The sequence below is a fragment of the Leptidea sinapis genome, chromosome 6, assembly GCF_905404315.1.
Source record: "Leptidea sinapis chromosome 6, ilLepSina1.1, whole genome shotgun sequence".
In the NCBI taxonomy this organism is placed as follows: domain Eukaryota; kingdom Metazoa; phylum Arthropoda; class Insecta; order Lepidoptera; family Pieridae; genus Leptidea; species Leptidea sinapis.
Window position 1 is genome coordinate 5,480,090 of NC_066270.1, and position 10,891 is coordinate 5,490,980.

The 10,891-nt window shown below is 35.7% G+C and overlaps 1 protein-coding gene across 1 annotated transcript; it reads right to left on the reverse strand.

Annotated features, from left to right (window-relative positions):
• Positions 1-4,765: 4,765 nt before the first annotated feature.
• Positions 4,766-10,322, reverse strand: LOC126964806 (exosome complex component RRP46). The gene is made up of 5 exons (XM_050808078.1): positions 10,048-10,322; positions 9,744-9,870; positions 9,278-9,386; positions 7,622-7,820; positions 4,766-6,475 (listed from the first exon to the last, which is right to left on the reverse strand). The coding sequence occupies exons 1-5, from the start codon at positions 10,148-10,150 to the stop codon at positions 6,348-6,350; spliced, it is 666 nt and encodes a 221-aa protein (XP_050664035.1). The 5' UTR covers positions 10,151-10,322; the 3' UTR covers positions 4,766-6,347.
• Between the last annotated feature and the right edge of the window lie 569 nt (positions 10,323-10,891).

Below are 10,891 nucleotides of genomic sequence, written 5' to 3' on the forward strand. Positions count from 1 at the left end.
CTGACATTCTATGACAGAATAATTTAAAAAAATGAGAAGAACGCAAAAAAGGTAATATGCATACTTTGGTGTTATACCTACGCATCTCATCTTTACATATCCATATTACGTTGTGGTAATTGAGCTGTCACTCTCTGGTATGTAACGCTCCCTCAGATAAGTCGGCTGGAGTCAATACTGAAGAGCCATTACGTAAAACTTCGAGTCCAAGTTACGTTATAGACGGCGAGCAACATTTTTTTTAATTTCGTAAAACATTTGTGTTGCACATTTTCTAGGACCATCTAATAAGTTTATGCAAGTATAGTTATACAAGTTTATGCTTGCTGCTGGTGTTAACATTATAATTATCACAGTTTCTAGATCTGCTGCAACAGTTAAAATGTTTATTTTTTTAAATTTTTCTCTCAGGTAATGATAATTTACTATCTAGGTTATAAATAGCGCGTATAGCCTTCTTCTGCAACACAAATATAGTATTAATACCGTCTGCAATACCATTGCAGCAATACCATATGGCATAGGACACAATACTATGAGAATAACTAAACTAATCGCGTCATATCTATGTAAGTTATTTAATTATCTATGGAAAGAATATTATATTATTTAATGATTCTTCTGAAGTCATCACGTCCACCCAAGCGGAAATTTAAGATGCGCAGGAATTTCTTTTGTATCATCGCCAACTGATGTTCATATTACCTTATACCTACAGCATTTTCCAGCTGCTACTGCACAAGTGTTCGATAAAGACACATACGTATAGGTATGCCTCTTTATCTTTGAACGCCTTACGGCCTTTCCCAATATACTATCTACTGATAGAGATAAATTTCTACCTTCTACTGTCAGTATTTAGCTGTCAATAATTTGAAGCTGTCCCAATATACCCGATAAGTCATTCTTATCGCCTTATATTGGGACGCGTGAATTGCAATTTCCATACAAACTATACGTAAGCTATACGTCCTCCCATTGATTGACAGCATGTACGGATAAGGTGAGTTACCGTTGATAAGTTTATTGGGACAAAAAAGTCAACGATAGTTACGATTTTTTATCCCAAGTAGGCCACAACCGGAGATAGACTGAATATTGCGAATGGTCATTAGAGACGCGTGTAATAAAGTCTAACATACGAATGCATAAATCCATACATGATCGGTATGATATGATAACCCCAAGATCGCGAACACAGGTAACTGATTCAATTAGGAACATGGTTGCCTCAATTCAGCCTCACATGGCACTTCTTCCATTTGACCGTAAACACCGAAGAGCGGCTCGAATCATCGACGATCAAGTCATCTCCGATCGGCTTGATTCTTTGGTGTTCCGTAGAGATGTTTGACAACTGGCAATCCACAATCGCGCGTCTTGCAAGAAATTTCTTGACTCGCACAACCACTTTGTGCAATCGATTACCGGCTACTGTTTTCAAGAACCGATATGACTAAGGGACCTTCAAGAGCATACTCCCTTAAAGGCCAGCAAAGGAACTCTTGACACCTGTTGTTGCGGATGTCCATGGGCGGTTGCCTCACCACTCCCGTGAGCCTCTTGGCCGTTTGCCTCCTCATATATAAAAGATAGCATACTCCCACCTTAAAGGCCAGCAACGCATCTCTTGACACCTGTTGTTGCGGATGTCCATGGGCCGTTGCCTCACCACTCCCGTGAGCCTCTTGCCCGTTTGCCTCCTCATATATAAAAGATAGCATACTACCACCTTAAAGGCCAGCAACGCATCTCTTGACACCTGTTGTTGCGGATGTCCATGGGCCGTTGCCTCACCACTCCCGTGAGCCTCTTGCCCGTTTGCCTCCTCATATATAAAAGATAGCATACTCCCACCTTAAAGACCCCTTGTTTTTACGGATGCCCATGGGCAGTTGCCTCATCACTTGCCATCACGTGAGTCTCTTGTCCCTTTTGCCCCTCTTATATAAGAACCACAGTGCCACTTGATCCACTGCAGGGTTACCTACTAATTTCATCTAGCGAAAACTAAATACCGCAGACAAACTGGCAAGGCGAGGATCTAGTGTACCTACGGGACCCTTATCCTTACCAACTACCTTATCACTGAGAAAGTCCTGGCTAACTAGGCCACTGTTCAGCATACATATTCGCAGACCTATTATCACTTCATTGGCACCGACCCCACTGAAACGTGTCGCTTGGTGGATTTGATTAGAGTCAATAACCTGTTATTTGTCTGTCGACGATCGTATTTTTTTAATGTAGTTATAAAAAAAAATCTAGTCATCATCCTTCATGTCCACAGGTCCTCCTTCCTTGTATGCACACAGTTTGACCTGCTTTCAGAATTAGGTATTTCAATAATTGCCCATGTAATTCTATCGAAAAGATAATTGTGTAACATGTAGATGTTAAAGTAAATACTACTAAAACATAACTTGTAAAAAAAACAAATCTTGCAACTCAATTCTTCTACCGTAAAATGTTGTGAGATACATGTATTACCAAGTCGGTCAATTTATTTAGTCCCTACATAAGGTTCCTCCTGTCTTAAGTTTTTATGTATTAGCTAACTACTAAATCTTACAGTGACAGTTTTTGCTCGGCTTTTTTTATAGTTTGTGGTCCGACCTGCGCTGTGTAAAGCGGCTCTAAGTATTGCGGTGCTCTATTTATGACGCCCAGCTTCCTTGTAGCCAATTTGGTTTCGCCCTCCAGATGACCGCGGAAATGGCAATCGCTCGAGATTTTGAGAACCAGTATTCCGATGCTAGGCGAAACTTAAAGGGGAGTGTTGTCGAAGAGGGGTGATACGACAAATGGAGTTCTTTTTAGTAGTAAACGCGCAAACTTGAGTCTTCTGGGGGTTGAATTGTACAAGGTTCAATTTACCCCATTCAGCGAAATTCTCAAGAGAAGACTCGATATAAGAAAAAAGCCTGAAAATCCACACGAAGCCAGAAAGTAGACGGGTTCCTCAAAATTGTCGAGATGGCGACGGCAGTTATCCTCCCTAACGTACACACATACCCCGAGGCAAAAAATTATGCTCATATTTGTACCCGTGGTACGTTTAATATTATGCACCGGTCCTCAACACTAATCTATGCGAAACAAAGCGGCACTAGACCGCTACTTCACGCTGGTATTCTGTGCGAGTGGTAAATAACTCGGACGAGTCTTGCCCGAATGTGCCGACGTCATAAGACAGCAGCGTGACTCTCCCACTTCTAAAAAGCCCTTAGTCACCTCTTACAACTCCCTCGGGCCTGGGACTCCCCTATTTTTACGGCCCGGGGAAGCACAGGGCACTTGGCGGCAGATTTCATCTTGTTTCATTACATTGATTTTATTTGTAGCATACGGAAAATTATTCTAGGTATTTGAAAAAATTTCCAATCTTAGTTATAGATTTCTAGCCGGTACGATACCTTCTCTGTGTTGTTGGAATCCATAGTGTATTAATTATGGGCGAATCTCTTCATATTTAAAATTAAAAACAATTGTAAATATAACGACGAACTGTTCAACCAGTTTGAGCTATGTTCGCTTATAAAAAAATTTGTAAATGATTAATAAAGTTGAGGACTATAAGCGCAACCCCATAAAGCGCGCTCGTATTACCGCATTCGGAATTCTATCAATCAGTCTTACACCACACATACGACGCAGTGATCGCATCTCAATTAGCAATTGAAATGTAATTATAAACGTCAAATTAGTCACACAAGTTTGTTAATTTAACACTTACCAAAAATACGACACTCCATCAATTTTAAGTTTGGATATGCTGTTATTTGGATAGTTTTTAACTGAACACTGTCAGACAAGTTTTGAGCGTTTTTTTTAGTCTAGTTGTTAATGTAGGTACGTTTTTTTTTAATGAAGCTAATTGACGAGACGAGCAGGATCGGCTGATAGTAATTGAAACGCCCTACCCATTACAATGCAGTGCCGCTCACGATTCTTGTAAAACCCAAAAATTCTGAGTGGCAGTACAATTGCGCTCGTCACCTTGAGACATAAGATGTTAAGTCTCATTTGCCCAGTAATTTTACTAGCTACGGCGCCAGTAATGTACACATTGCTGCTTCACGGCAGCTGGCTTCCTGTACGGTACGTCAATGAATACCTACAATCCACATCTCAATGGACAAGTGGAGCGACCTAACATAGACAATAGATAACTATTATTGTTGGCCATCTTGAGCTGCACTTGACCATTATAGTACATTCTGAATTGACTGTGGCTGCAGAATTTTATTCACGTCAAGTCAAGTCTAATAAATTTGTGTATCCTGTTGACAAACAGTTGTCCAATAATCCGTCCGGAAAATAAATGACTTAATGCCATACTGAGATGGCATTCAGTCATTTATTATCTTAAAATTGATTCCTTTACAATTCTTTTTGATGTCATTTCTAACATACTATATACTACTACCGCTTCGGAAACAAATGGCGCCCTGAGAGAGAAGAAGCAGCGCAACAAACCCTCGAAGCATTATTTTTTTGCGCTCTTTTTAATAAAATATACAATATTGTACTGTCGTTGCTATTGTTATAAAATAATCATAATCTAGTCCCAGGCTGTCCGATCACTTAGATATTCAGCTGTGGAGTAGAAGGATTTACGACAGAGCCATTCATTTTTATTTTATTAAAACATTTAAATTTATTTATAGATAATGGCTGAACAGTGGCTGGGACTTTATAATAAAAGTGTATACATTTATGAGTTTGGTCTTCTCAAATATAATACTTTAAATAAAACTTTTATTAACATTTTAATATTATTTATTAAATTAACTTCTTAACAAAACTTATACCTAAATAAATCACTTATTTACCTATTTTAAAACTGTATTATGTAACTTATTCTTAGTATTAAAAAAATATGGTTGCGAGTTCATATAAAAAAAACTAACAGTCTTATGACTAGGTACTATTATTGAGGTTGTGGTTCGGTTCCCACTATTTCGGCCGCTCTAAAATTTTAAATAGTTTTAAAGTAAATTTGTAAAATATGAAACTTTAAATCTCAAGATGCAGTGTGTTCAAAGTTAGAAGATATATTGTTTCATTTCAAAACCGAAATTGTCACTGGTAATTAAATTTTGGTCTGTTTTTTTCATGTAATCTGTAAAATGGCTGGACTGTCACCATAACAAAAAATTACGTGAGTTTCACGAAGACTAATTTGATTTTTAATGAATTGCTGTTCCATGCTTAAACCTTTAAAGCAATTAATTAAAAATTAATTGAGGACCCCTATAGCCCAGTGGTTAGGTACCCTGCCAACTGGGGTAGGGGTCCCGGGTTCGAATCCCAGTAGGTGCACACATTTATATGATGAATATGGATGTTTGTTTCTGAGTCATGGGTGTTTATATGTATTTATGTATCTTTAAGTAAGTATATTATATTAAATATATCGTTGTCTAGTACCCATAGTACAGGCTATGCCTAGTTTGGGACAAAGATAATTTGTGTAAAAGTGTGTCAATATTATTATTATTAATTTAATTGTTAACAAAATCAAACTTGAAACTCCGATGGTCTCTTAAACAAAATCTACTACTAGTTTACTATATTTATTGTTATGTAATGATGTAACCATTTGTACAAATAGGCCCATTGAGTTTCTTATACACACTCATCTCAGGTCTGAGGTATATCTATTTGATTGGGTGAATATCTTTATACTATGTGTTCCGAGATAACTGCCAATCAGTGTAAATTCCGCATTTAGAATTCTCTTTTGAATACTGCATCAGTTTTTTATTGTTTATAATAAAAAGTAAGAGTTTGTACACAATAATAAATCTGCAGAAAAATATGTTTTAGCGACAAAAAAATTATCCCTTACTTTAATAATAAAATAATATACTATGGCATTTTGGTCAAAAATCTTTCTCATTCCATACAAGATATTAGCAACCAACCAAAATTTATGAACGATTCGGGATTAAAACCCGCGACCTCTCGAATTCCGTCCGAGCATTCTTACCAACTGAGCCAACCGTTCCAGTGACGAATGTGCCAATGTAGGTATGTCTTGATCAACTCACAGATTGTAACTCCATCTACAGGATCTACTTTACAATTGATACCTGCTCCACCGCATATTAGGAAAATTTCAAATCTAAACAATCTATATTGTTCATAAATTTTGATTACAAATTTAATATGTATAATAAATCCCAGAAGTTGTTAGGGATAATAGGGATTTCACTTTAAAAATAACATATTGTTAAGATATTATCATCCACTAATGCATCTTACTGCCCCTCAACCACAGTAGCCACAATTCACAAGTCCTTTGGGTCAACTCTTAATCTTTCACACTATTTTTTTGGTCGTCATCCAATAACACTGCAGTATTTGGAAACAATTTCTCTGTAGAATTTGAAGACGAGGTCACTGGCCGAGCGACACAGCTCTAGTGCTTCAAGATATGTATCTTCACTAAATTTACCCTCCGTAAAACCTGTGGAAAAATGTTACATAAAGTTATTAAAAAAAATCGCATATAACTACGTTATAATATTGTACAGTAGGTATACAGTATGGAATTCACTTGTGTGCATTAAATGAAATATATTGATATTGCATTTGCAATATACAAAATGAACGAAATCGGTGCATTAATTAGTAGTCTTTTTTTCATGAATATAAGGGACTAGACAAGCAGGACGTTCAGCTGATGGTAATTGATACGCCCTGCCTTCCCATTACAATGCAGTGCCGCTCAGGATTCTTGAAAACCCCCAATTATTCTGAGCGGCACTACAACTGCGCTCGTCACCTTGAGACATAAGATGTTAAGTCTCAGTTGCCCAGTACTTGCACTAGCTACGGCGCCTTTCAGACACAAACACAGCAATGCATACACATAACTGCTTCACGGGAAAAATAGGCGCCATTGTGGTAGCCATAATCTAGCCGGCATCCTGTGCAAAGGAGCCTCCCACTGGTGAAGGTCAAAGAGCAGTCTTTTAATTTTGAGCTGGTTTGAATACTCTGTAGACATAGAAATATATTTATTTACCATAGGAAGGGACATGGAGTTACATAAGTTCGTAAAGGGGCTACGACATGGGGAGAAGAACTGATAAGAAACTCGAAGCCCCACTTTTTTATTCATATTATAACAACTTAGCCTATTCAATATTTAATATATAAAATTCTCGTGTCACGGTGTGCGGGACCGAACTCCTCCGAAACGGCTTGACCGATTCTCATGAAATTTTGAGTGCATATTGGGTAGGTCTGAGAATCGGACATCTATTTTTCATCCCCCTAAATGTTAAGAGTGGTCCATACGATTTTTTTTTTAAATTTTTTTGACATGTTTTTTTAAATTTGTTTGATTATGAGTCAGTATTAAAAAATACATACAACTTCAAATTTTCACCCATCTACGATCAACAGTTACTTTTGTATCGCGATTTTAATATCAGCAATACAAACTTTGCTGGGTCAGCTAGTAATACTATACAATTTTAGGTGGCCTGTGCAGAACCATGCAATAAGCCGCCAAAAAAGCTAATAGATCACTAGGTTAATGATTCAAAAAACCAGAGAGTTTTTTATCTGCTAAGTATAAGAACTTGAAATTAGAAATATATCACACCTGTAACCATATTCTTTTCGCTGCTTTCAAACACGAAGTACATGAGTGCCTGCGAGCTCTGTATCTGCTCGTGTGTAGGGTCAAGGACCAGGTTTCCAACGTCGTCTACCGCGCAGGTTACCGCCGCGACCACATGGCGCATGGCGACTCCCGAATTTAGGAGCGCCAAGCACGTGCAGTTCACAGCACAAGCCACCAGCTGCACAAATAAATTTATAGTTTATTAACATGCAAATGCGCTAAGTTGCTCATTATACACGAGGAATTGCTGCGAGCCATAGGTGAGGGCGTAAATCAGCCGAGTTTAATGCACACTTTTGCAACAGACTTGCGAGGAAAAAATAAACATGTAAATCGTTTAAATATGGGAAATGTCGCAAGTTTTTTTTACACATGTTTAATGTAAGATAATTAATTACATATAGTCATAAAGCTTAGTCCAAAATTATAATTTTAGTGATAAATACATATATTTTATAACAAATTATTGTGAATTATAAATAATTTATATTTTAATAAATGTTTCTTTATCTTTAGGGTCACATATATTTAATCCATAAGTGTAAATGGATTTTCAACTGCATAAAACCTCTTTGTTGTTATAAAAAAACTGTATTATCCGGTTAAATTGAAAATTCTCTGTTTACCCTCATATAAATTTCAGTTAATTTTGATGGGATAATTTTATTTTACATTATTATGCATGTGTTTGTTATAATTTGGTTTATGGCCCTAAGAAATAATAAGGCTCACTTTATGAACAAGTGTGTTGAAGTACAATTGTAAACGTACAAAATTGTACTAATAAACACAACATATGAATGTACTAATAAGTACAGCATACTGATCGGAAACATGCTTGTTAAGCGACAAACACGGGGAGAAATTGACGAAGTGTCAATGGGGAGTGGAGAGAGATTTAAATTACTACAAAATGTGTAATATGGATATGTAATATAAAATTAAAAACAAATTCATGTAATGCTTTGTTTTAATGATATAGAAATCAATAGGTGTGCATCCCAAAAAGGGTCTGAGATTTAAATTACTACAACATATTGTGTAATATAGACCTAAGTTTGTTTTGCTTATATTCATTAGACGAATATTTTCAACTAAAAACTTGACTATATATTATATAATACTGCTAATAATCTTTTGTTAAATTGATATTATTGTTACTAATGATTTAGAAATGTATTTTATAAAATTTGCACGTCATAAATGTGGCAAACATGTACTATATAATATTTATGTAACATCAATCTAACATGTTTATGCAAATAAAAACTTAGGACTTTGACTTTGAAAAAGAGATAACTGTGATTTGCTAATTGCTTCGTATTTGTATAGAAAAAATACAGTTAATTCATCAAATATGACTTTTTTACCGTACACCGTGATATATGCCTAAATTACGATTCATTCATGAGTTTATGTAGTAAAAGCTATATAGTAGTAAGACTGCATTGAAATTAGGTAGATAATGTGTCATTGATTTTATAAAAAATAATTTAATATTGATTATAATATATAGCATTGATGATATCAATTATTTATACATAAAATAATAAAAAACATACAGACACCAAAACAAAACCGAAAGGTATCTAAATAAGTAAGGGGTCTTACTTATTTATAAGTTATTGAACTTACACCACCATAGTTTTCAAGCTCCTGTATTGTGATATTGATGCCTGTCCGAGGGAAAAGACATCCAAGTATAGCTGACTCACATGTTTGTCTTATTACATTTTCTTTAAATCTGAAAAATCATATAATTATTCAACAACTAATTGTTGATTAAATAGCCACAAATTATCATGCTGATATAGGATTTTTTTAAATATAAATATCAATAAATACAGTACGACCCAGGTCTATTTAAACCAAAGATGTTTATATAGACCACAAACAGCAAGGTGTGGGGGGGGGTGCTACATTATGAATTTTATTTCTTCAATGGCTCTAAAGTACATATTTATGAAAACCAACTGGAAGTCACTGCCTACATACACGAATATTAATAACGAAAATCAAAGAGTATGCATAGTATAATAAGAGCACCACCACCATGTAGATATTAGGAAGAAAAATACATAAAATAACCCGTAGAACTGACCTATCTGCAACTGACGGTTTTCCTCCTTTATTACTAAATAAGACTTCTAAAGTTGCCTTCTCCATACTTTGGTAAGCTGATTTTATTTCTAATGGCCCATTAACACTTACTAAAACCACAGTATTACCTGAAAGGAATAACATAACATACAGGCAACTCAAGCAAGGAGACCCCAACACTAATGTTGTATGTTTTTGTATTTTGATATAAATTGTAATACACGATTATTATTATTATTATAGTACACATGAGTGAAGCTTTCAACCATAATTGCGAAAATATTTTATTTCAATTAATTATGCACCTTGTGATAGTATCGATGATCCATCGGATTTACTAAGATAATTTAATTCACACTTCATGGGCTTGAGGTTATGATGCTTTAGTTTTTCCGGCTCAATTTTCATATTGCCTATTAGTTAACTCGTTACTAGTAACTATAACTGTATAAATGTAGCAGTTCCAATATTGTAATTTTACTCGTATTGGGTTTATTTTATGTGGAATTCTAGACTGTACTTGTATCTTGTAAGTTGTACGGTTGTCACTTGTACCAAAATATATACAGTATGTATTACTACAAAAAACAAATAGTTGTTCTCAGATCGAAGAGTATGAGACTTGTTCCCTATATATTATTATACTCTTTGGACTTGTTTAAAGTACTTTGTATCAAAATATACCACCCAAAGAGGATGTAAATATTATGTAATAAGAGGACTGCCTTAGGCTAGGGTTACTATGGATGCGAGTTCTGACGAAAATTTGTTCTCTAAGGCGTTTACACTGTGCACGTTTTCTGTTATTACGATAGTCAGTTCGTTTCTGCCGTCCAGCGAAGATGGACGAATTTGATGAATTTGATTTGACATCGATAAAGAAGGTCTTACTTCCGTTGATATTCCCGAGGTGGACTTTGAGTCCCTACACAATGTGCCAGTTTCACGGAGATATAATCACTACGGAAGAAGCGCGAATGAGACTAGAGAAACCTTGAAAGATTATTTTGTTAGTCCAGCAGGTGAAATTCCGTTTCAATACAACCTACTGTAATAATCTATAGCTCTACAAGTCATGTTCTTGATAGATAAAATGTAAACATTAAATCTAATTGCTCATGTACCTAATTAATGTAAACCCCACATCAA

Bases quoted from the DNA above. Each gene is read 5' to 3' on its own strand.
- LOC126964806 (XM_050808078.1), bottom strand. From the start codon at position 10,150: ATGAAAATTGAGCCGGAAAAACTAAAGCATCATAACCTCAAGCCCATG. The intron at 7,821-9,277 runs GTAAGTTCAATA...TTATTTGTGCAG, and splicing joins AGCTTGAAAACTATGGTGGT to CTGGTGGCTTGTGCTGTGAA. The intron at 6,476-7,621 runs GTGTGATATATT...ATTTTTCCACAG, and splicing joins CGAAAAGAATATGGTTACAG to GTTTTACGGAGGGTAAATTT.